This window comes from Cydia pomonella, chromosome 9, assembly GCF_033807575.1.
Source record: "Cydia pomonella isolate Wapato2018A chromosome 9, ilCydPomo1, whole genome shotgun sequence".
Classification (NCBI taxonomy): domain Eukaryota; kingdom Metazoa; phylum Arthropoda; class Insecta; order Lepidoptera; family Tortricidae; genus Cydia; species Cydia pomonella.
The window spans coordinates 11096897-11124395 of record NC_084711.1 but is presented as its reverse complement, the minus strand read 5'-3'; the positions used below and the strand labels follow the sequence as shown (position 1 = coordinate 11124395).

General features: G+C 38.3%; 1 protein-coding gene across 1 annotated transcript; it reads right to left on the bottom strand.

Moving 5' to 3' along the window:
* Positions 1-1226: 1226 nt before the first annotated feature.
* Positions 1227-27499, bottom strand: LOC133521356 (nucleosome-remodeling factor subunit NURF301). The gene is made up of 18 exons (XM_061856276.1): positions 25943-27499; positions 22074-22356; positions 21513-21985; positions 21214-21441; positions 20822-20994; positions 20542-20739; positions 19136-19376; positions 17228-19047; positions 16831-17056; positions 14742-15757; positions 14524-14638; positions 14230-14369; positions 10195-10399; positions 8335-8858; positions 7940-8133; positions 4821-4988; positions 2777-3057; positions 1227-1869 (listed from the first exon to the last, which is right to left on the bottom strand). The coding sequence occupies exons 1-18, from the start codon at positions 26961-26963 to the stop codon at positions 1664-1666; spliced, it is 7512 nt and encodes a 2503-aa protein (XP_061712260.1). The 5' UTR covers positions 26964-27499; the 3' UTR covers positions 1227-1663.

Here is a 27499-nt window from a genome sequence, read left to right as displayed (position 1 = left end):
AATCGTTTAGGCAAGACAAGTTTATGCGCACAAAAATTAGGATAATCAATTTATTCGGATCAATAGTTATGCCAACGGTTGTTATGCGAAGTGAAATTAGGCAAGTAAATTTTATGCGTTCCAATATAGAAGTAGAAGAATATGTAGAAGGGGTCTACACACTATGTCAGCGGGTTTTTGCCGCGCGGGTATGTTACCGGCATAATCGGCATATTCACACACACACACATATACATATATTAATGCCGACGGCTCAAATAGCCGCCGGGCTAATTGGCGGCATGCCGCCGGCCGGGCCGCCGGTATAGTGTATAGGAGCCTTAAAATCCTTTGCTGCCCTGCCACATTAGCCTCCACCGATGAACAGCTGCCAAGTGACGAGGATCTAATAATATTAATAATGAATGATAGTATGTATCGCAGGACGCCGGGGAACAGTTGATTAACCCTTTGAATGCCAAGCCTATCGTGCGCGGCGCGTCAGGTGTATTTGCATTTAATTGTTGAAAATTATAATTCTAACAACTCAATTATGAAGCTGAATCCTACATGGGCAGCGTTTTACAAAAGGCTTGTGACCTATAGTCGCCGTTTGCCTTTTGTAACATCGAAATGGTTTTCGATTGCCTAATACCCCAAAGAGAATTTGAAGAAGAGGTGGATTGTCAAAGAAAATTTTGTAGCCTCAGTATATTTACTGAGTGGCGCCATCTAATAGATCATAGGCCAAAGGTATGGAGGAATCGTTTCGAGCGATGGCGCCATAACCTTTGGCCTATGCCCGGCAAGATAGCGCCACTTTTTGGTATTTTACAAATTTAACACATATTAGTGAAATAATAAGGATCAAAGTCAAATGGCGTTCTCATAGTGATAATAATGTGTCGAAAGATGGCAGTAAATTTACTGGGGCTACAACATTTTTTTTTTTAATCTACGTCTATTTCAAATTCTCTTTGCTACTACTCCCACTACCCATACAATTTCATACATTTAGCTTTATAGTCGTAGTGCACTTTCCGGTCATAGAGAAATAAGTAAGTTTAGAGTGCTCACTCCATACATCAGTTTTATTACGTAATAAATAATAGTATGGTAAAATGTATCATTAATAAGTTTAAAACTGGCTTAAAACTTGTTATAAATAGGTTTTTATATATGTATGGAGTGAGCACTCTATGCCTACTTATTTCCCTATGTTCCGGTTTAGCTATTGAAAACCATAATTGAAAAGCATCATCTAGATGTATATTATTAAAAATTTATTACTTACATACAAGGTAGGTTTACTTATCCCTAAGTACAACTAGAATAACTAAAATAGCTTTTTTTATTTTTAGCTAACATAAAAGGTATCTGACGAACTGTATACATTGCAATATTTTCTCTGTTATCGTTTATATCTAAAGAGAATCAGCTTCAAAGTATAATGCATGTAATAAATACAATAAATACCTAACATGAAACAATGCTGTACTCGTTAGATACCTGTAAAATTATTTATATAAATTATTCTTTGTAATTCCATCACATACTTTACAATTTACAAGTGTTACAGATCATGTAGAATAATATAAATACACAAATCATCTTCATCACTTCTACCACTGCATTATATTAACATTATTAATCTTACTTTAGTCACTGTACACTGGCACTATTATCATTGCGTTGTTTCAAATAATTTTTCACGAAAGTACTTAATTTTTTGTGCAAAAAATGCTTCTAAACCATCTGCACAACGATAGAATTCCGAGTCTTTAGGATTAAAATACCGACAATTGTCAAATATTTTAGTCATATCACCAATGAATTCACTTAACATGCTGTAAGTCTGTTCATTCACTTTTCGTTCCACAGTTTGTAAATCTGAAACAAAGAAAATAGCTATTAATAGTATTATCAATTGTCATATGCTAGGAAGGCATGTCCAGAAAAAAAATATTACTATGTGATAATTCAGATTTTTAATTAAAAAAAATTGTCCTCCAGATATTGTTTTTAATTCCCTCGAGACAGGGACACATGAACAACCAATTTAGCCTTAAGCGTTATGTAGAACTTAACAACTTTGAATACAAGGTGCTCGTGAGCATTGCGAGAGATTTTAACGATGCATTCCTGTTAATATTTAGAAACTAAAATGTTATATAAAATTTTCTGGAGTTTCAGAGATAATTAATTTTTTTTCAAAAAAATTTTTTCGTCAAAGTCGGTACAAAACACCTTTTTGGCTACGGTGTTGCCACTTTGAGGACAAGTCTGGACATACCTATTTATTGACATCGAAATAATTTAAAAAAAAAAACATTCATGATGGCTACCCCCCAAAAAAAAAACTGTTTTAGTTTATTTTAGGTTAAGTTTTTATTACTAAAATTTACGTTTTTTGTACAGAAGTGTTCAAACAAAAAAAATGTTCCGAGGATAGCTTGAGAACAGCAGGAGTGAACTGTGAGCGCTGCACTACATAGAGAGACAGAGTAACCGTTGGCGAGAACTGGTCGACAAGATCGAGTCACGATCCTCAGCAGGGAAGAAACGATCAACAGAAATGTAGAATATTTTGACATCAATTTTTACCAATCTATTGTAATTGAGCTCTACAAGAAGTCGTATTTTTTAACCTTTTGACCGCCAAAGACGTCATATGACGTGGGCAGCTCAATATCAACCTTCATGCGTACCGACAAGGTTCACGATTACGCGCCGCGTACGATAGGCGTGGCGTTCAAAAGGTTAAAAGTGCGATAATTTTGAAACTAATAATACGTACCCATAGGTTCCTTTATAATTTTATAGTAGGTTGGTGCTTCTCTAGGATCCACAGGTTCCATAAACGGCCACGCATTTTTATGTAACTGTATTTGCTTTATAAGCCTCTTTAAGTTTTCAAAGTCTTTCATGGTGAGTTCTTTCATATTAGCATAATTGACTGAATTATTCTTTTGGCAATTTGGACAAATGTATTCATCAATATTGTCCGCTTCCGATTGTAAAATTCCCACACAACGTCCATGAAACCAATCTTGACACCGGTCGCAGCAAATGTAAAACCTGAAAAAAAAAGTCTGATTGAGCATATCATAGAATAAATGTTTAGAGTTAGACCAAGTTGGTAGCCATTTTAGTAGACTAGACTGTGCAAAGGTTATTTTTTATGACATTTAAATAACACTTTCACAGTCTGAAGTATCAAAATCGCTGCCAAGTTAGCTTGGTCTAACTCTAACACCACACCAGTTTAAAAATAATCCATGTATAGAAGCAAAGAGAATTGGAAATAGAGGTGTATTGTCAAAGAAAACTTTGTAGCCACGTAAATTTACTGCCATCTTTCGACGCATGATTAAAACTTTTAGAACGCCATTTGACTTTGATCCTTATGCTTTCACTGATATGTGTTAAATATCAAAAAGTGGCGTCAAAGGTTATGGCGCCATCGCTCGAAACGTTGCTGTTACCTTTGGCCTTTGATCTATTAGATGGCGCCACTTTTTGATATTTAACAAATTTAACTGGAAGCGTGCAAAGCGGGTGGTTGGGGAATACGGAACGATCACAGCGCTTGATGTGGCCAAATATGGCACAAATGCTGTGTGTTTCTGTCAATTCCCATACTATTCCGTTATTTTATTCACGTTTTTTTTAAAGCTTTAAAGTCATATTTACGATAAAAATAGGTCACGATAGCTGATAAATGGTAAACTGCAATAATACTGGAGGAAACAGTAATAGTAAACTTTATGTATTTCCGACATCGAGCAAGAAATTAGGCTTTTATATCATATAGTATTATTCCAGGCTTACCAACGTAACGGCTAAACATTTTATCTAGTCTATGTCAACGCAGAGTTTTGCTTGGATGTTAATAAAATAGTATGGCTAATACAGTGTACCAACATTAGGTTGTAATATTAGTTATAATGACAGTAACTAAAAGCCTGTCAGAAACATACTTTTGGCACACAGAGTTGTTTGTCGTCTGTCACAACAAACGTGTGATAAGCGAAAGAACATATGTTTTAACATAAAACGAGTTGATTAAAACCTGTGAAGAAGGGCAAAACTTTTATACTGGAAAGGATCATATATATCCCCAGGAAGAGGATCACGAAGTGGGCCATCAAAACATAATGAAAAATACATTTATTCATTGAATTTGTAACGAAACAACGACGAAAAAATTAACCGAATAATATAAAATACACAGATAATTCTGACTATTTTCAGTAAAGCAAAAATCACGTGTGTTTAACATTAAAAACGAAAAGATTCCGCACATTGGTAACTGTATTATAGTAAACATTTTTAACGAATAATCTTTATTTTGTTGAGCTCATTATTTGAGAGCTCTCCAGTAGTTGCGAACGCTAAACGGCGCTGCCATCGTGCACGCTTCCAATATCAGTGAAAGAATACAGATCAAAGTCAAATAGCGTTCTAAGTTTTAATCATGTGTCGAAAGATGGCAGTAAATTTACGTGGCTACAAAGTTTTCTTTGACAATACACCTCTATTTCAAATTCACTTTGATAGAAGGGTATTGATAATATTATAATAAACTGTAAACTTTATCAATGCACATGAAAATTCTACGCAAAATGGCCACGTAATGTCAATTGTAACGTGGAATTAATATCCACTACAAATGCCTTATATGATTTTAATTTGCGACGACAACAGACTTTCGATAAGGGTACTGTGAGGCGAAAACATATCAAACGTTCGTCAAACTTAACTGACACTACAGAGTGATGTTATCGAACGAGAAGGCAGGCAAAAGCTAGATTTTTTCAATATAATAGTGTGTGACTCACTGCGAGTTGTCATAGGGCTGCCGACACAGGCAGTAGAGCTCCTGCGTCTCCTCGGCGCGCCGGCAGTCGGGGCACACGTACTCCTCCATGGTCTTGCTCATCTCCTCCGTCACGCCCACGCAGTCGCCGTGGAACCAGTTGCTACAGTGCTCGCAGCCCACGTAAAATCTGCACATGACATTTTGATTCGAAAATATTCCTAAAAAAACTACAGGCGAAGAACGGTGGTTTATGATTTTTGAGTTATTATTAATAATGGCAAAACCTCTGTAAATTCCATCAAGTTCAAATTGTAAAGTTAAAAGGGTTATGGCTGTTATTGTAAAGCCTTAACATCAGTCACGTCTAATTTAGGTTCTTAGCAGTGAACGGAAATAAAATTACCGTTCAAATTCTCGGGACAATTAGCACACATACACAATGTCGGCGTAACCGACATTTAAATAAGATGATACATTTACAGAGCCTTAGTCAAAACTGATAAACGAAATAATAGTCATCTCTATTACACTAATGTACACAGATAAGTATAGATAAAATGCATATAATGTCAATCACTACCAATCAGCGACATTAATCTGTTAATAACCTTCTTGCTGTACGTACTGGCAGCTGAGAGTTCGCGGTTCATATTTCGATTAGAATATGACGTGGACAGGGATAGGTTGCTCAAATAATCCACGTATAACAATTTCAAAAGATAACTTGTAATGACTCGGGTTCTTGAATTCGATGATAGATAAAACAATTGGTGACAGTTAACTTTACAGTATATTAATTAAAATTTTGTTATGAAATGAAAGACTAACCCAACATAAGTAAATATTCATTGTTGTGTTAACATATTCCGCTGTTATAAGTATTTTTATAGCTAGATACATTTTATTATTAATCTGTATGGCAGAGCGTAATAGTCACGTTCAGGTACTGAAGTAGGTACAGCCAGCAAAATTTACATGGCTACAAGAATCGGGTTAAAAATATTTGAAAAGACTGAGTGAGAATAAAGGCTCATCCCCACTTTCAGTTCCAAAGTTTTTTTGGAAAACGTGACCTCTGCGTGCGTTCTCTAAATGCAAGACGGAGGAAAACATTCTGGGCAACTGCAAGTTTCGATAAAAAGTCTTAGCCATAAAGGGATATATATATGACAATAGAGGGTGGATTCAAATGATCCACATTTTCAGATAATGTGTGTATTTGTTAAACAAATTCATTGAAAGAGTGACAGAAAAAATATCTACATATGCTACATATAGGAGACCGGGTATTGTTATCTCACGGGTTAGTTGTCACAGAGCGGCCGTAACAAACCATTGAACGAACAGCTGTTTTATTAAGTTGTATGAACCCTTTTTTGACAAGTTGAAATCTTCATTTCTGAAATCAATAAAACATATTCTAGATCTCTTGCTAGGCATCCAATCAATTTTATGTCTCTCTAATTAGACAGCTTTTTTCCATAGTTCGCTGCGAATAGTATCCTGTGGGAATCGGATTGTACCTAAAGTGTAACAAATAGTTAGGTAGTTTTTTATAGCTCCATCCCATGAAAGATAAAAGGAAAATACAAATCTGTAATAAGGAATTTATTATAATATAGAAAATATCTAAATCAAACATAAGTTAATAAAATAATCTACTTCATTTGGCATAACATCATCCTTATTATCCTCGTAATCTAAAAAGACGTATGCTGCTAAGAAAGTCGTATGTTTTAAATTAGCACGGTAATATTGAAAAAGTGTTTCATATTTATTCCAAATTTTACTGAAGTTATCTGTTTACTTACACTGTTTTAATGGCAGGTCCTCACGTCTCGTGTAAAATTTGCGGACAAATTTACAGATCTCTAAGATATATAAGCCAGGCAAGGTGAGTATTTTGTTTTATAAAATGTGGTTTATAACTGTCTGTGTGTTTTATATAGACTAATATCCTTATAAGTTTTCTTTGCAGCGTAAAAACGGTGGGAAAATTGGTGCTAAGGTCCGACCGAGAACGGTTTTTTGCCTCGGCCGAGACCGAGAATTTATAAAATAGAAGAAAGAACAAGATTTTTGCACTAAAAAGGTTTAAGTAGTCGGATTTCGACGATTTATATGAAAAAAAATTATAAACAATTCGTAGCGCTATTAAATAGTATTTTTGGGGTTCCGTAAAAACGGAACCCTTATAGTTTCGTCATGTCCGTCTGTCTGACTGTCTGTCCGTATGTCACAGCCATTTTACTCGAAAACTATACGATAAGTACATTAAATAAATATTCTATTTATTGATAATAACAATATACATAATGGATATATACAGATGATTACTATATCTTATCTTCTAATTACCGGGGGCCCTTGCGGATACACTTCGACCCGATGATTACTATAACTAGCTTATATCTAAAATAGGCCCTTGAGGCATTGTACGATACATTTAGAACGCAATTTGGAATTTTGGTGTATGTATGTAAGTCGCTACTTAGTTTAGAACCCAAAGGAAATTTTTCAGCATTATGGCCCGTTAAATTGTGACGACGCTAGTCATTTAACTATCTGCTTTCCTAAAACATTGTTCGCTGGCCACATAAGCCACAGTAAATGAAAATCAACCTATAACCCAACAACCACACCGTGAGTTTCGTCACAATTGCATATAATAATATCCACAAAGTTCGTACGAAATTATGTCCAATATTCCATAACAGTAATCCGCCACAGGTATCGTTTTGTACTTACCTACTGCTTTGCTTTTTCCCGTAAAAACAAATACATATATTAAGTATCAAAATATCAAGTTAATTTAAGTTACACTTCGATAACTCACTCATTTACTAATTTAATGTTATCAGCAATAACAATAACCACAAAACGAAAATAACCAAATGAACAAGTCATTACTTGCAACCGCAGCTATCCGACCCCAACACCCAGTATTTGATAAGTAATTGGCTTGAAATGTGGGTACGAAACCAATCAAAAACCTTAATACCAACCGGGCGATGCAACCAACGGGTGGCTTAGAAACGGGCGCTCGTGTGCAGTAAATTCAAATTCACCAATTATAACTCATTTTGACTCGGCCCAATTTGAAACGAAGGTAATCTAAATTCGAAAAGCGCGACTCACTTGGTGTTATCATAAGGTGTCCGGCAGATGCACAGCAGCTTCTCCTTCTTGACCGGCTTCTTGCCGGCGGCGCGCGGCGTGTTGTCGCGCGCGCCGCCGGAGCGCCGCTTGCCGCCGCCGCCGCCGCCGCGCACCTCCTCTTGCTTGCTCCGCTCGGCGCGCGTCCGCAGCGCCAGTTCGGCCGATAGCTCCTTCTGCAAGAACGATGTTGAGACAACAATAAGATGAAATGCTAAAATAAATTCAGTTAAAATGTACAATGTACACGTTAATGGCACGTTTTGAAAAATGATATAATGTATCTGCCCAATGTATTGAAATACTAACGCGGCGAGACACTATGATGGAATGGCGACGTCACATATTAGATTAAGTAGTGAATTAATATCTCGTACCTGTATTTCGATGCCCAACTCCTTTTCCAGGAGCCCACGCTTCTTGATAATATCCTTTTTAAGCATCTCTTTATGTTTGAATAGAAGCATCTGCATCCTGGAGTGGTTGGAGGCGGCGCGCCGGCGCTCGTCGGCGGCGGAGGCGGGCGGCGGCGGCGGCGCCGGTGCAGGGGCGGGGGCGGGGGCGGACGCCGGCGGCGGCGCGCGGGCGGCGCGCGGCGCGGGCGGCGGCGGCGGCGCGGGCGGCGGGGGGGACGCGCGGCCGCCGCGCATGCGCTTGCGCGGGCTGCTGTCCACCCACTCGTCGTCGTCGTCGTCGCCGCGCGGCGGCCGGCGGCGCGGCGGCGGCGGCGAGGGCGTGCGCGCGCGCGCCGCCACGGTTACGACGCGCGGCTCGCGCTCGGGCTGGAGGGCGATCGCGTTCGACTCCGGCTTCATCTGTTTCTCCTGGTACCGCTGCAGCTGAAGGAGCTTCTCCTCGATCTCGGGGTTGAGATTCTCCTGCTTTAACGCGCTTTTGATAGCTGTAAAGCGACAAGGTATTGTTTTGAAACGAGGCAAGGAAGACTTATAAGAAAATAACATTAAATTAGAATGGTTTTTTATGCTCTTTTTCGAATACCTCGCTGGAGCGACTATGGAATATTTATTTGTAAAGTGCAAAAAAGTGTTTGTGGCTTAACAAAATATGTCATGTTATTTAACCGCGCAACGAAATAAATAGCAATAAACAAAACTACAAATCAACAAAATTTTATAAATGTGTAGAATGTGCGAACATGTAGTTATCTCCGCAAACATAATCGCCATACACACACCCCGATGGCGTCAACGGGGCACCCTTTGCTCAGCGGGATATCATCAGGCGACAAACCAAAACGTCCAAAACTCACTAATAACTATAGCAAGTTAACACATTAAAATGAAAGTGGAGGACCCGCACCAAATTGCTTTTTCATACAAACGTAGCCCTCATTTTCCTATCTGGATACTAACATTATTGAAAATATGTTGACACAATTTGTTGCATATCAACGACAGCTATGCCCCTACGTTCGAAAAATCACTTTTTTGTATGGGAGCCCCCTTAAATATTTAATTTTATTCTGTTTTTAGTATTTGTTGTTATAGCGGCAACAGAAATACATAATCTGTAGAAATTTCAACTGGCTAACTATCACGGTTCATGAGATACAGCCTGGTGACAGACGGACGGACAGCAGAGTCTCAGTAATAGGGTCCCGTTTGACCCTTTGCGTACGGAACCCTAAAAATATCCCTTTATTGTATTTGTCGTATCTAGTGGCACGGACTTGTCGAGATGGTTCGTCGTGACCCATATAGGTGAAGGTGTTAAGAGCAAATCGTGCTAGTACCAAAATAAGGCTAAGTTTTATTTAATTATATTGTTGCAATTAATAAGTTTTGGTTTAGTTTGACGATATAAAATGCTCTGTTATAATATATCGTTCTCCCAAACAAGGGTGTAATGGTTTTAAAGATAGTTTCCCTGAATATTTTATGATGTTTCGCATTTCTCCACAATATTGTAGTGAAAGAAAACGTGTATTATGTATACGAGTAGCGCGCCAGCGTGGCATTCGTTTACTACAGCCATACTCAACCTTTTTTTATGAGGGCCGCAAAGACGGTTTTGCGTTGGAGCCCCGGGTCACAAGATGAATTTGCTTAAAGGTGACATTCGGATGGCAAGGTAGTACATAGGTACTAGGTAGGTATAAGGTACTAGGTGATAGCACCTAGTTGTATACCAGGATCACCTGGCGCCTACCTGAGATCCTAGCGGGTCACAGGTTGAGTATTGCTGGTTTAGTTACTAGGTGAGGTGAGGATACTTACTCTGTTGAATGTAGTCGGGAGTAAGCACGAACTTGTTGGTTTGCACAATAACGTCCTGATTAGAATTAACGATATCCGTCTTGGTATTATTTTGCGTTATATCCTCTGGTTTGGAAGGAGTGGCCTCTTTGTGGCTGGTAGCTTCAGCCACGCTATCCTCGCCGTTTACCAGCGGTTCACGCTTTATGTCTTCTTCGTTAGCGTCCTATAAGTAAAAAGGGAACAGGACTTGTTAGTTCAATGCTTCTCATTGAAACATTCTCAAATTTATGAAAATTTTAAATAAAAAGCATTATAATGACGTGAATATTCTGATTTTATATAAAATAAATAGAATAGCCATTACCACGATAATTTTTAATGGCGTTAAATGTCGTTGAAGATCATTAAAAAAAAAAAAACAGGTATTGTTTATAATACAATAGTTAAAGTATACCTACTTTAACATACTCACTTCTGATAGAAATAGTATTTATATACTAATGATGCAACAATGTTCTTCTCATAAAAAAAATTGATGTAATTATTATGAATAATATTAGCTAACTATATTTTATACAAAATAATAATCGTGATTATCATATCGTATCGTAAATTAGCGATTTGTACGTCTTATTTATTTATTTTTTATTGAAAAAACAGAAGGAAGTTTATTTAAATAATAAACTAACTGTACTACAACCACTTGATAATCTGGGAATATTACTATAGGTTTTAAGTAAAACCTTAATTAAAAACGTATTTATAATACCTCCATAACGAGCAATTATGCCTCCCGTCGAAGGATGGTCCCTATGACTGCATTTTCCTTCAACTATTTTTTGATGGACTTAATTTAAAAAAAATGTTTTTCCGTATTATTACCTACTCATGTATTTTACTAGTTATATTTCTAAATAAATGAATGTGCTTACCTTTAGAAAAATGAACTATCTGTAGGGACCCATCATTATACGCGAGAATACCGCTCAATGCTGAATTTAAAATAGAATTAACTTCAGTCCGAACACAACAGGTTAATTAATATCGCCGGACTGTCAAGTGGTTATATGATAGAAACCGTGTTAGTATGTGAATATTGACACTAATTTATATGACAAAAGTAAAAACTAATAGGGGTGAAAACTAAAATGTTATAATTCAAATTGTTTGTGGGAATATATCAGTTCAAGTTCTAATATGAACAGTAGCTATATTGCTTTTTTACTTTAAGTGAGGTTTCAGTACATGCCGTTTTACAATTAATATATTTACATTCAAGTATATACGAAATAGATAATTGCCCATACACCCCCACAAACTCTTTAGAAACAAACGACAAAACAAATTTACACAAATAAACAGGACTATGTAAATAAAACTCGATCTTTACTTTAATAATTTATTCAAACGTCATTATTGCACGAGCCGTTTTATAAAGGTTTTACTTGAAATTCCTAATGAATATACATATAAACAGGTGGTGTATGAGCAATTCCTGTTACCGTTCGTTATAATATAAGTATGAAAAATTATAGTAGATATACATTGAAATTAGCGTTTAACAGTAAGAAGTACGAATAAATACTTGGACGAGTCACAAGTTGGACTTCTGCAATCGTCGATAAATAAAATGCCGGCTACCTTATTATGGAAAAATAAAACATTTAGTAACGAATAAGAAATAAAGGAAAGTGCTATTTTATGTATCGACTTCCGATACAACACTGGCGTTAGACCACATACAACTTTTTACTAATATAATATAACAGCCCGTGGGGTTTTAGATTATCAAGGATTTGGAAATCAGTCCCTTAAAAGTAATTAAACTAGACCTAGTACGTACATCAGTACCACCCTTTAATGTTTAGATCAGATTATCAGAAAAATAAATCCGGATACTTTTACGTGAGGTTTAAAAAAATAATGTTTTATTATTATTTTCTAAATTCCTTCATTTGTTGACAGACAAGCATGATGCGCATGCGCGTTGTCAATAACAACGTATGTACTTTCAAAACTGAACAACGACTGCAAGAGGAAGGATACATCTGTGAAAATGTATTGTATTATTTTATGCAACAAAACATGCTGGGACACTAGTAAATAGCAGCTCTCGGGTTTTAGTTGGTTTACGTATTGAATTTAGGATTTGTTAAGACAATATACGTTTTAATAATAAGGTATCTAAGCTATGCTGAAATAAACCTGATAATAAACTAACATGACAGGTTGTTTGTCCAATTTACTTTCAATTCATCCTGTCATACTAAAATAACAGAGCAGTTAAACTTGGAAAAATCCTTGTGATTTAAAAACAAGACGTAGTAATGTTTTCCATTTAAATAATCGGAACATACCGATATGTACTTGCCTAAGTTATTAACGTATTATAGGCACGCAGAACATTAGTAGTCAGATCAGCTTAAAACTTTACGTGTTTACACTAGATATTCTAAAATCCCCACGGACTGAACGATATTTCACGAAATGAAATACTTGTTTAGTTATTGTGTTATCAAAAATCATTGTTCACATAAGTTCTAACATGAAAAATCTCAATTACTACTTTCAATGTTAATTTTAGATCCTTTTTCCTAATCGATATCAATAATAGCCATGGCCCAAATAACATGTCATATAATTCAAACTAGAAAACGAAAAATATAATTCAACAATTGTAAAAATATGAACCGTTAATCTAAATGCTTTTTTAACTTATGAAACTGTTGCAAATCTTAGAATAATAAATAGAAATCAATTCATGGCAATGATAAAATATAAATGCTCTAATACTGTTTTCGCGTTGATTATCTACTGTAATATTACGTAAAAAAATGTTTTTTGATCGATATATATTTATTATTAAGATTATACATTGCACATAATTATAATTAGTATAAGTGTTCTTTGGTGTCATTATAATGTGTAAAACATTATTTTTCTATTACAAAATAATACTTTTGCAAAATACTATATACTACATCCAGTCTTAACCATGTATTAATATTAAATTAAATGGCCAATGTGCGCCAAGACAGAGTCATTGGTATATAAGAAATTATTAGCTTACTAATATTATAGGGTTTGACCATCACGAGTACGTCGAGTCGTTGTTTGTATTACCCAGCCCTAAATATTACGGTGCTAGTCAATAAATCGTTCTTAACCGAGTAATTAATTGCGGTATAAGTAAACTAGATACGTAATTTGAAAGACGCTCGGTTTGATCCCACCCTAAATTTATACAAAACTATCATAAATAAAAATATTGCTATAAGGAAAAGAACGATGCACGATGGCCAAAAGTGGTCGCAGAACCCGTGTTCTAAAAAAGGATCAATCCAGCTGTGCCAGTATTTAAAAATTTGAAAGAAAATACCTTGACTATTTTTTTAAGGGTTGGATAAAATAAATATGTAGAAACTCGTTATGTATATTCGTTCTGTATCATATTATTTTCTCTGGTTTTTATTTTAGGTTTTACACCAACACTGGCTGGAGTGATCCAATTTAACAAGTTGCGCGACCACGGCGCGTTACCATTAGATACTGATATTACTGATGTATTCCCTCTATACAATAACAGCTACTATACATACATTAGTCCGTACAAGCCTTATAATATCACTACGTTTGGTAGGAGGTATAGTCTATAGTAGCTAAAGACTTATAGTCTATAGTACCTTTCAAGAAAAGACTTGATATCTTTTTCATCGATATGAATAATCTTAACACTTTACTGCAAGTCATCCGTACTTGTTGAAATTTGAACTTTTATAGCTGTCAATAGAGTTGAATATTATAACTGCCATATACGGCTTCATATGCAATAAAGGATTCAGTAAAATGAAGATCCAGTATCGCCACCTTTGTAGACGTGGTCAAAAGTTAAGAGATGCGTCATTTCAATGGTATGTTTTTCTATAATTTGTTTTACCTAGTCTCTATTAGTAGGCGCAAGCCGCAATTATCAGTTCTTACGACACCTACTGTGATCCACTTTAATAAAAGCTACCTGGAGTGGAAACCTCATGGCTAGTAATAATAGATTACCTGGTGCGTGGGGAGGGGGATGGGGTGCAGCGCTTGCGGCGCCACGGGCGCCAGCGGCGGCGGCGCGCTCGGCGGCGGCTGCACCGCCAGGTACATCTTCATGGGGCCCAGCATGCCTTGCTTCCCCGTCGATTCTTGCGCTGTGTAAAACAAAAAATATGAAACAAATGCTCATCGAATTATTCACTCTGTTCAATACATTTCACTCGGAATTGAAGATAAAGGTTGGAGCAATGATCGTTTTGATTATATTTCAAAGTATCACTGGATGTGAAATAGCTTTTTTTTTATTACCTTTCAACAACTGCTGCTTAACTTGGTGTTGGACTAAAGCTAGCTGTTGAGGCGTAAGGGAATAGCCGTGCAGACCTTGGAGAACTATTCTAGGTCCACTACTGGTCTGCATCACCTGTAACAAACAAAGCGAGAGTTTGATTCTTGAACCGAAGAACTTGGAAGGTACCCACGAAATATTTATAAGGTGTAATTTTTTTTTTAATGTTAGTATTCACCTGAGCAGTAACGGTCTTTATAACGGTGCCGGGCGGTTGTCCAGCCAGTAGACGGTTTTCGGTGATCTGATCCTCCGTGAGCTGCGGCGGCGGCGGCGGGGGCGGCGGCGCGGCGGGCGCCACGACGGGCCGCTGCACGGGCGCCGGCGAGGGCGCCGCCGCCGGCATCGGACTTTGCCCTATATGCGCCACGATCTGCGCCTGGTTGTTGCCGGTAGGCCGAATCAGCACTTGCTGCCCGTTAACGGTGGCGAGCTGGATCTTGCCGGCCGCGATCTGCTGCACGAGCACGGGGTTGTTGACGACGATCTGCTGGGTGGAGGGCGCCCGCGGCCGCGGCGGCGGCGGCAGCGGCGCGGGCCGGGGCGCCGGCGCCGGGGCCACCTGCCGCTGCATTATCTGTCCTTGCACCAGCACTGTCTGTAGGCGAGGTTGCATATTAGGCCGCGGAGTCGACTGGACGACTACTTGTTGAGCGGGTTGGACGACTATTTGCCGGTTGCCTTGTAACACTATTTGTTGTGCAGCTACTCGAGTTTGCGGCTTGGGCTCCTCGACCGCGGGTTTCGGCTGAGTCATCAGCCTATCTGTATTTTCGACTGGAGGGGTATCGGTTTTGGGCGCGGGCGAGGACGCCGCCACCAAGTGGCCGGCTATACCTTGCTGTCCCGCCATGACTACGTGGAGTTTTCCGTCCGGCATCTGTATCAGCTGCTGGCCGGCGAGTAGGCCCCGAACAGTCAGTTTTCCGTCTGGGGCTCGTATAATTTGAACCTTCTGCGGACCTTCTTTTTGAACCGGAGTATTGGCTTTAGCGGCTTCAATCGGTTGTGGTGTCTTTGCCGTCGAAATGGGTTGACTGACCACTCTTGTAGTACCATCGGCTCCTTTGGTCATGATAATTCGTCTCGTTCCTATGACTGTTTTTTGACCAGTGGGTGTGCTCACGTTGGTAGTTAATAAAGATGTTAATGTACTTTTTCCTGCATTAGGAGTAGCCGGGGTTTTCGATTTATCTGTAAAATAAATGTTATCCGTAAAAAAGGGAATAATGAGGGGAAATCTGGTAAGGCAAAATCTTTTCGATGTTATTGTACCAAGAGAATAGTTATTCCGGCCGGCGATTAACCTAGCAGTTTGCCGCGATTTAAAAAAAAGACACTATGCTATTTAGTGGATATTGTTGACACGTCGTAAAGTTGACAAAGAGCGCATCTCGATCGGAGTGAAATTGATGGGGTAGCATGTTAAGATTATGTATAATAACCTAATTGTAACATACAACCCATTTTTTTTCGTCTCTTGCCACGAAATAAATACAAATACGTTTAGTTCATTACTGTTTACAGCAGTTCATAGGTACAAATATTAGGTAGGTAAGTAGTCCACCTTAGGTACAAAGTGTGGGTAAGTATTTATCTCAACAATGTGCAACCATTTGATTGTTTCAGTAATGAAAAAGCGGCCAAGTGCGAGTCGGACTCGCCCATGAAGGGCTCCGTACCATTCATGACGTATTAAAAAAAAACTACTTAATAGATCTCGTTCAAACCAATTTTCGGTTGAAGTTTGCATAGTAATGTACATCATATATTTTTTTTAGGTTTATCATTCTCTTATTTTAGAAGTTACGGGGGGGGGGGGGGGACACATTTTACGACTTTGGAAGCGTCTCTCGCGCAAACTATTCAGTTTAGAAAAAATGAAATATTAGAAACCTCAATATCATTTTTAAAGACCTATCCATAGATACCCCAGACGTATGGGTTTGATGAGAAGAGATTTTTTGAGTTTCAGTTCTAAGTATGGGGAACCCCCAAAATTTATTGTTTCTTTTTTCTAGTTTTGTGTGAAAATCTTAATGTGGTTCATAGAATACATCTACTAACCAAGGTTGGACAGTATAGCTCTTATAGTTTCGGAAAAAAGTGGCTGTGACATAGAACGGACAGAGAGACGGACATGACGAATCTATAAGGGTTCCGTTTTTTGCCATTGGCTACGGAACCCTAAAAAGGTAAATGAAAAAAAAAAAACAAACAAAACAGCCTGCGAAGTTTCACGCGGAAAAATGTGAAAGTAAAAATACCTTGCGACATCTCGAGTGCCCTCTTCTGCTGGTGCGCGGCGCGTTGCTCGCGCAGCTGCTGCTCCATCTTGTCCTTGAGGTCGGCGGCGGCGGCGGCGGGCGGCGCGCGCGGCGGCAGCTTGCCCGTGGACGTGCGCGTCACCGGCGTCACCCGCTCCGCACGCTCGCCGTACTGCCGCACCTCCCACAGCTCCAGCTTGTCCTCGTCCACCCATTCCTCAGATACCTGCGGATTTTAGGGGATTCAACAACGAGACTGAAAAAAAAAATTATATCTCAAGCAATACAAATAAAAAAAGTATTGTTTGAGTTAAACGTAGTTTTTAGCTACGACCGGGTTTTACGAGTGGCAGGACTAGACTCATAGACTGCTCCAAATGTAAACCTTGATATTTACCTGCGGTTCGGTGTTTTGCGGGGATTCGGCTCGCTTTCGTTTCCTTAATCCGCTGCGAATAGACGTCACTTCTCGTACGGTTTTCGGCAGTTCCAGTGGAATAACGACTCGCCGCCTGAGATATTGCGTCCGCTCCGAAAACTGTCCAATGTGTCGGTGTTTTAACAACTCTAGGGACACTATTTCAGTGTCGGTGGTTAATTGGTGCTTGCCGTCCGCTGTAGCCGGTTTAGCCGCCATATCGTCCCATCGTAAGCAGGCCCACATAACTCGGAGTTGTAAGGCCGCGCTGGCGAGCCATTGCAGATTGACCGTGCGATACAGCCAACAAGTTTTAAATAGAGGTCTAGCGCACGGGTACGGCCAGACGGCTTGATTAGGCTTCGCGTTATGACTGAACCCTGACACAGTATTAAGCCCGGCTTGTCTACATAGCTTCCTTAGCTCGTGATGTGGCAAGACCATAATAGTCTTGGCTTTACTTCTGGTATGAAATGTGGAACACAATGGATATTTTACAGGCGTTCGTTTCTTCTTCTTTTCCACGGCTGACGTTTGAACTCTTTTTAAATACACTTTACTGCAAGGATTTTCGGTAGAGTAAACTCTAACGAAACCGCCTTCCGTTTTTTCTTCCTTTATCTGTCTGTCTTCTCTTTTCACAGGCCTAGTTTGACCGAAGCGTCTGTTGACCGTCGCACGGTATTTTGGCGCGCTATCCTTCGCTGGAGTTACGGAGCACTTGTAATCATTCCCGTTGTTGTTATTACTTACTTTACTAGGGGTGGGCTTCGCCGACCTTCCTCTAGTGATTCGTAGTTTTGGTATTGGAGGACGAGATTGATCAGAATCCCCTTCACGGGCATCATCCTGTTGAGGATCACAGTCTGTCAATTCTTTTAAAGGTCCTATTTCAACTTCGTTCTCATCATTGTTATTGCACGTAATATCGATGTCCATTTCATTACCCACAGCGGGCACGGCAGACTCTTCAAGAGTGCTCTCAGTCTTAAGGAGACAAGCACTCCCTTCGTCCGGTTTTTCAGTCTTAACGCTTACATCACAATCTTCACTAAATTTTCTTTTTACAAAGCTATCTGTGCTTTTGTTGTCACATTCTTGAGCGCAAGCCACTGCTGATAGTAGATCAGAAAGAATATTTTCATTCGTGCTCACAGCATTAATTGAACTTTTTCCCAGTAAATATTGTTCAAGAATAGACATCTTGTTATTATCATTTGAATTGATAAGATTGCTAGTAGAATTAACTATTTTACTTCCCTTTATAAGTGTCAGTAATTCATTTAGTATTCTCTCTTTTTTGATGCATAAGGGAGAGTAGCAATTTAATTTCACTCCTGAACCTTGAAGCAAATTAGCAGCCTCTATTTTATTGCATCCAAATGAGTAACATTTAAAATGTTTAGTCAATCGAGTCAATTTCACATATTGATCTCTCAAACTGTCAATGTTTTTCGCAACTGCAAGATTAACAGTGTTGTTCTTTATTTCATTGGACGGTGCAATGAGAGGTGGCTCATCCTGCTCAGGTTCGTCATTTTCTACATCAATGTTTCTCTCTTCTTCACTTTTTACATCTGTTTCTTCTTTCTTTACATTAGCTAATAAGTTTGTAAGCTTCTTTTCTTCCATGAACTTCAAATACGTGCGTCTTGCCAGAAAGTCGTCAAGTTTCGATTTCCTAGCTATCCTGGGGTAATATCTTCTTGTTGATGAACTTAAAGCTTTTTCCACATCAATTTCTTCAAAATCTTCATCTTCATTTTTTTCTACCTTCAAGTTTCTCATTGAGGGAGGCACTAGAGCAAAAAATGAATAATTGAGTATTGTCACAAGAAATGAAATAAGGTACCTACTATATGAAATTCTTAATTAATCTATACTTACGTTTTCCGAGTACTTCATTATTAGCAGTCTCATTAGACATGAGGTATTCATATGTTTTTGGTTCAACTGCCAACACTTTGATAATGCTTCCTTCTCTGACTCTAACAGCGATTTTTGCTGGGCCTTGGTAGAGACTTGGTTTTAAATTAGAACTTTGCTTTTTGAACTTTCTTGTGGTAGAGTTCCATAACCAACCCCACTGGCCATGAATTCTATATTCTTCACCTTTTTGCTTCCATACCTGGAGATAACGGAAAAAGGTTAGAATGTTTGTAGACATTCACGCTTTCTTGATTGCTTCCTAAAAGAGCCTGAAAACAGTGGTTTCGTACGGAATGGTTTCATTGGGTGCAGCCATCCATGAAAGCAGAGGGGAAACTAGACATAACCGAGCGTTAGCGAAGATCTCAGTTTCAGCTTGGGTAAAAATGCTTTCATATGTCCGGACCGGATGTTCTCTTCTATAAGTCGCAATTCTTAACAGATTCTCGTGAAATTTTGTGGGCAGGTTCTATTATTTTAACATAGTTTTTTTTTATACGTTAATTAAGTTATCGAGAGGTCGACAGCTCACAGAACCATTAGTTTTTAATTGCTACAGCTAAATATCACAATCATATTTAGTACATAACTTCAGAAAAAACCATTAGCGTGCGCCTGGTTTCGAATCTACGATCTCGTGTATGAAAGCTGCACGCTTAACTCACTCGCTTGCCGGTGCTTTAGGGGTCATCCATTAATTACGTCACATGTTTAGGGGGAGGGAGGGGGTACAGAAAATGTGACATTTTGTATTCCCAATACAGCTAAATAACTAGTTTTTGCAACGAGTTAGTTTTTATCCATGAATTTTTTATTCCTAATCGGTTTTGAGTCATACAATTTCTCAATTGCTATTATTAAAAATATTTTTTATTAAAATAAGAATACTTCATTCGAATTGCTTATTTGGTTAATAACAAGATTTCCAAATATGTGACGTCACACCAGGGCAGAGGGTTTGCCAAATGTGACCAGGTGTGACAAGGAGAGGGGAAGGGGTCAAAAATTCGTGTCGCCATTTTTATCGCCTGTCACGTTATAACAAGTATGTAAGTGCGAAAGTGACAGGCATAGTGACTAGTGATAAATTTGCAACCATGCTGCCACCGCAGGTCACATTTCTCAACAGATCCTCGTGAAATTTTGTGAGCTGTGTCAGTAGTTAGATAGAACTTTTGACATTCCGTTTTTTTTTGGAAAAAGTTTATTATGGCGGAAATTGGCATAAAGGACTTTAGCGCCAGTAAGGTCTATGGCATTTAAGACCATAGTGAGTTCGCCGTGATAATGTCTTAAGAAGTAAGTATTTTCATTTTTCAAATTTTTTAAGCTGTGAACTCTACAGCTCACAGTCACTAGTATACCTGATGTCGAAGACCTAAAGAGTATTTCACGAAATTGTATGCAGTTCTATTTCTCTCCTCTTCTTCGTCTCTCTCCTTTTTCTCTCTTTTGTCAAGTTTCTTTCGTTCCTCACGTTCAACAGCAGTTGTCCGAATAAGTCTGACATGACCTAATTGTTCATGCCAAGCTGGAGCCCATACAACACTTTTGATACATGCCTGTAAATAAATAAAAATGTGGCATGTTGATGACATTCATACAATGTTAAGTTAGTTTTTTTTTTTAATATAACTTATTTACCTGCAATACACATAAAGCTCTAGCAAAGTCCCTAGGTGCTTGACATAGTTGAACGGCCTGCACCCATGGCTTCCTCAATAGAGTCCAATTAGGATGCATAAATTGCACCACAATATTAGATTCTAATTGTAACAATGTTTGTCTCAGTGTTGCCACTAGTAAAGGTTTAGTAGCTGAAAAACAGAAAATTGTATAAGAAATATAATTGTGCATAGTGTTAAACTAATATAATAGGCTAGTATTTTTATTAATAGTATCAGTTTTGTTTTGAGGAACAAATGTTTATACTATATTCCAACATTTTTTAAGTTTACAATTTATCGTGATAAATTGCTCATTTTCTAACTACATTTAGTTATGAAATTCAACAGGTGTTATGAAATGTGACATACCATTCAACAGTCCAATCCATTTAAAATCTTGTCCACATGAAAGGGAAAACTTGTGGGACATATAACGTTTTTTGTCTCTTTCTTCATTTCTTTGGGGCTTATTCAATGCCAATGGATTTGTAGTATACTGGTTGACATAATTTTTAAAGTTATTTTCATTTCCTAATTTAAACAAGTAAGTCCCATTTGATATTTGATTTGATTTTAACCTTGTTAGCCGCTCTGTAACTAAGAGAAACAAATTATTAGTGAAACTATAAACATAATGAAATATATTTTTTTTTAGGAAAGATACATACTTTCTTCAGTTTTCTTTTGGCTTGGAGTTTTTAGTTTATTAGCTGCATTCATTTTATTTTTCTTACAATCATCATCATCTTTCATATCACTATCATCATAATCTAATGGAGGATCTTCAGTGGTGACTGTAACTTCATTTTCAACATCACCATCGGACACAAGTGATGGTTCAGGTACTTCTTTGTCATCTTCTATTCTGAGCCCCACATTTTGTTCTTGTTCTCTCTGTTCTTGCCTCTTTTGTTTTTGTTTCAGGATGTTTGTGTTTTCAACTTCCAAATAAGACTTGCGATTGCCTTTTGCTTGATTAGTTAATTTTTCAGTAATAGTCATTTGTCTGACGATTTCTTGTTCCATTTCCAGCAGTTCACGCACCAAAGGAGTTTCCATCTCATCAGCATCTAGTACATCCATTAATTCTCGCAGTTGTTGTGGAGAAGAATAGTACCAGACCTCACCATTTTCAGCCTCACTAAAAGTTTAATTGGATCATGTATCATTGGCTTATATACTTTTTTGAAATATGTTATAGCATACCAATTAATTTGAATGTTACTTACACAAATATGCGACGCGCAATAAACCAATACTTCCGACCATGTCTATCAAAGCCTAAGTGTTCATGACGACAAAGTAAGCCTTGTTTTTCAGCATCTGGTAAGCAGTCTGTGACACCTAATGTCTTGTGTTGTCTACAGAGAGCACATTGCCAGTCTTCAGAAGGTACATCAACTAAAGGAGGGTCAACACATTCTAAGTGATAAACAGCTGGGCAAGTTTCACAGCATAGCAGATCGCCTAATCGATGGCAAACCCTGCAGTGGTCGTCATAATGAATAGGCACTGCAATCAAATAATTAACACAGTATTAAAGGGACATGAATGGAAAGATCAGATTAAAAAAAAGGTTTCAATCAGATTTTTATTATGACTTCTTTTGTTTCATTACACCAAAATATTGTAATGCCACTGTATTTATATGTTCTAGTTCATAACAACTTAGTCGATAATGCCTAAATATTAAATTGTTTCCTTCTTAACATGACAAATGTTATAATAACTAATTTGATATTTATGTGTGAATCCACATCAGTTTGAAGTTTAGGCATTTTGGGAATGTGGTATTTTGAGAAAAAAAAGTAAGGCATTCTGAAATTCAGGCATTTAAAAAGTATTCCATTTTGAGATCTAGGAATTTTGGTAAATGGGTAAAATGAAATGAAGGTGCAATTAAACCAAAGCTTATGGAGGAGTCGGAAAGCCACGGCTCACGAGCCGGAAGTGGCTTTTTGAAGGTGGCTTTTGTGTGGCTAGAAGCTCTTCAAGCCACACATACATATCAGCATACATTTGAGAGCTCATTGACCACTAAATTTGCAGATCTTTAAGATTAAATTAAAACTGATTATTTCTGTTTGTCGACCTGTATACAGCTTATACTGTATCAATGGAGGAGGTCCCAAAGGAGGATCTGATATAGACATCACTTCTTTCAGACCCATAGCCGTACTGTCTGTATTTGGTAAAATATTTGAAATGACCCTTAACCGGCACATAAGTCAACAGGTATCCGATCGTTTGCACCCCAGTCAGCACGGTTTCCGCAAAGCCAGATCTACCACCATAAACCTAGTTGCTGTAGCTGACTACGTCAGCACTGAGATGGACGCTGGACGCCAGGTCGACGCTGCGTATTTCGACTTTAGGGAAGCATTCGACCTGGTTGACAGCGACATCTTGCTGGGGAAGCTGGCACTGCTGGGCTTCACGCCAAAGCTTATAAGTTTCTTCGCCAGTTACTTGGGCGAACGGCAGCGGTATGTCAGGGTAGGTGGCTTCGAATCAAATGATTACTACACGCTTTCTGGGGTGAGTCAGGGCAGTACTCTGGGGCCTACATTGTTTATTTTAATGATAAACGATTTGCCGGACACAATTCGCTCAGCTGATTGTTTGCTGTTTGCGGACGTCCTAAAGTTGTTGTTCGGCGTCAGTAGTATGGTGGATAGCGCTGCATTGCAGAGCGATATCAATGCGGCAGCTGAATGGAGTGTAGAAAACCGGCTGCCTTTTAATACAGCAAAATGCAAGGTCATTACCGTCTCACGTAAGCGCTCGCCACTTTTAGCCGATTATAGCCTGGGGAACGTTGGTTTGGAAAGAGTTCAGGGAATTAGGGACCTACGTTTAGTCTTAGATACTAACTTGATTTCCATAAATACGTAACTGGTATTTGTAAGCAGGCTAGTAAAACCCTAGGTTTCGTCATGAGGGCGTCGAAGCAGTTCCATGTCAGAGTCGCTGTGGTTCTATACAGTGCCTATGTCCGTAGTAGGTTGGAATATGGGGCTGTTATTTGGGATCCCTACGAGGCTAAACACTCCTTGATGGCGGAAAGGGTACAGCGTAAATTCGCCCGCTGGTTGTATCGCAAAGCCTACGGGTATTATCCATACCTGTACCCTTCATTGTTTGTCTCCGGGATGGTTGGGCTAGACACGCTTCGGATGAGGAGGAAGTTGTTGTTGTTAGTCCACTATCTTTCTGTCGTACACCACAGAGTGGTCTGCCCAGCTGTGCTAGAGAGGATCAGATTGGTGGTTCCGGTGAGGGTCCCCCAGGATATGAACTGCGTGGCGGTGGCGCCGCGCCGCCGACCGGGCCTGTTGCAGCGCGTGTCCGCTAGCACGTGCCACGCTCAACACGCTCCTACCGCGCGCGCAATATCTTTACTGCACTTAATGCTCACTCAGTATGAGGAGGCTGACATGTTTGCCGGAAAATTTGCCCAATTATGTTGTATTGCCAAACAGTTCCTAAATAATTTGAATGAATCATGATTTGTTTTATTAGCATTTTATTATTTATCTTTATTTAGTTTTTTTTTTGTGATCGATAAATAATTGTAATTTCTTATTTGACTATTTCTCTCTCTGATATATTTTCTCTTTATGTATAATTAATAATTTAGCGTGTAAGTGCTTTGGTGTGATGACATACTGTAAACTTGTATTTAAGTGAATAAATGAAATGAATAAATGAAATAAATGTATCTATGGACACGTTATTCGACTTAAATGTGTGAGTGACCCTTTTTAATATATTTAATAAGGATCTATGGATGCTTCACAAAAGTAAAACAAAAATTGGCAGTAATGATGTCAAATTAGCGCTGCAATGACTGCACCGCTTTTACTGTGGATTACCTTTCCAATGGAGTTTTAACCCTTTAGGTACAATTCAATTTTGAATTGATGGAATGATAACTTTGTCAATTAACAGAATTTGAAATCTGATTGCCTCAATCAACCATGTCCTGGCAGTTTGCCAAGGGTTAAAATATATGCTCCCCTTGCATTCATGCATGAATGGTTACCACGACAACAACAGGTATCTCAATGTGTAAACAAAGTTTTTGTATTATTCGAAAATCCATGTAACGTAATATTTAGCTATAGTAAATGCATAATTAACCCTAAACTGTTGAGATAAAGAAATACATGATTCAATCTTCATTGCCTCTTTCAAGTCCAAAAATTATGCATAATAAAAAATACAAAAAGATGATGTTATAGGATGGTCATTTTTGCCATATAATTCTAAGTGTAAGTAAAGGGTTAAGGTCAACATGAACTATGAATGATATGAATTTTCCTACCAATTTATTTCATTCCTTCACAACACTGTCAATATTTATGTCTATAGTATTATTCTATAGATAATATTTTTATTTTACGCTTGTACACTACTTTCTCCTATAAGAACTAAATTGAGTTTATATTTAATAATTCATGAGTAGAAACAACATTAAAAATTTCCTTATAAAAATGAGGGGTAACTACAATATAAAGTAAGCCCATGTGTTAACCAACTTCAAAGTATCAAAAGAGAAAGCTTAATAATTAGAGTCTGTGTGAAAAGAGAAGAGTCGTGAAATATATGGGATCCAATACATTCTACGACTCTTCTCTTTCTGCACAGACTCTAGCTGGGGTGTTTTTTAAAATGTATGTTCCCTGATATCTTAAAGACAGCTGGATCAACTTGATTTCTTTTTGTTTATTTTTAAGTTGGTCTCATGTAATTGAGGGAGCTTATCAAATGCACACCTATAGTGATTTTTATGCATTTCCTATTGGAAGGAGACAGGTGAAGTGGAACTGCTCATGTGCCAAGGAAAAGATGATGACCATAAACATAAAATAATGGTGTTAAAAGTTTAAATATATATCACAATAATTAAAAATATTGCATAATTTACTGGCCTCCATTTCAATCAGATAATTTGGCTGAGGTTTAAGTATTTTGATGGAATATACTACACAACAAACTTATTATGTAATTAAATAATTTTGTTATTTTAAATGAAGCCTATCATTATAAGACTTGTGTTAATTATTATTTATTTATTCTTAAAGTAGAAACCTACCTTCACTGAGTAAATCATCTCGCACTGGGTTTGTTATTAAAAATTGATTACACAGGAACTGTAGCACTGCTAGACGGTCTTCTGCATTAGTAAATGGATATTCACAGGAATTGACAATTTTAACCACATTCTTATCAAAAGTTTTATCACTTTCAATATATACCCTGAGCACTTCTGGCCAGGTCATGACATCTAGAAGAAACAGGGTGATGTTTACACTGTCTTTGTGGTCTAGAGGTCCAAAATGTGTCTGTTGAGCATCTTCTTCTCGGAGTAGGGCCTTTAATAACATTATATGAATTTCTATGAGAAGATTGCTTTGGTCTTCACAACTCACAGCTGCACACAGGTCCTCCACACGAAATGGAGACAACCTAACCAGGTGTCTAAAGTGACGCAATACTTCATATATACCAACTACTTGTAAAACAAGGTTTTGAGGGATGATTAAATCATCAGAGGATTGAGGCAATCCAAGTGGAGGAATCTGTCTTTCTTGCTGCAGCCACAGTGGGTCGGGACTCGGCGGCCTCAGTACGTTGGCGGCGGCCTTCCGAGGAGTACCTCCCGTCGTGCTGTAGCTGCTCACCGAGAAATCACTGTCACTGGCGTTGCCATCGGCAACTGACGCTTCAGAACTCTCGCTACCGCGGTCTTCCTCGGGCTCAGATCTGTCACTACTATCGCCGAAATCCGAACCATAATGATACTCCGATTCATGGTAGTCTGCTGCATGAGGATTGTACCCTCTGCGAGAATATGCACTGGACAAACCGCCTCGTTTCGATTTGTGAGTTTTTCCACCTCTTTGTTTTCGTGTACTGCGTCTGCTTATATCACTGCCTTGTGGTGATGATGCTCGCGATGCAGTTGGCGTGCTAGCCAGAGATCCAGAACCCACATTTTGGGCTTGTAAATATTTAGGTTTTTTTAATAAATGATACTGAAACTTTCTGTTTTTCTCAAAATTTCCGGATTTCGGGGGTCTCCCGCGTTTTTTAGCACCTCTCCCCGACATCATTAACACTAACTGTCAATTATGTACTGTTTTGCACGTGTATAGCAAAAACATAGTGATGTTTACAAAAACAAGATGATAAAATATTTCAGTTCATCCTAAATCCATCGCACTCATGATTCCAGCCGTTTGTAAAGCTTCACGCAAATTAAAAGTCACAACGCTTTCAAGTCACCACTTTTAAGAGTATCTTCACAAGAAAGTAAAAAGCAAATCAATCCACTGATACAAGTAGAGATTTCGATTTTCTATACGTAAAGAATGCACCAAAAACTAATGACGCGAAATGCGAGTACATGCAATTCTGAAACGCTTAATGCTGGCTCCTCATTGGTCGATTATAAGTCCGCCATGTCGTTTTCATAATTTGTGAATTATTGAATTTACAATACGTGGTATCCTCGATGATAATAAGAAATTAACAATAGAACACGAACTAGATCGTAAATGATCAAAAATAAAACCAAGATTGGCTATTTTACGGCATAAGTCACTTAATTATATCTCAAGCTATCACCGAAGTGAGGACAACCGCAGCC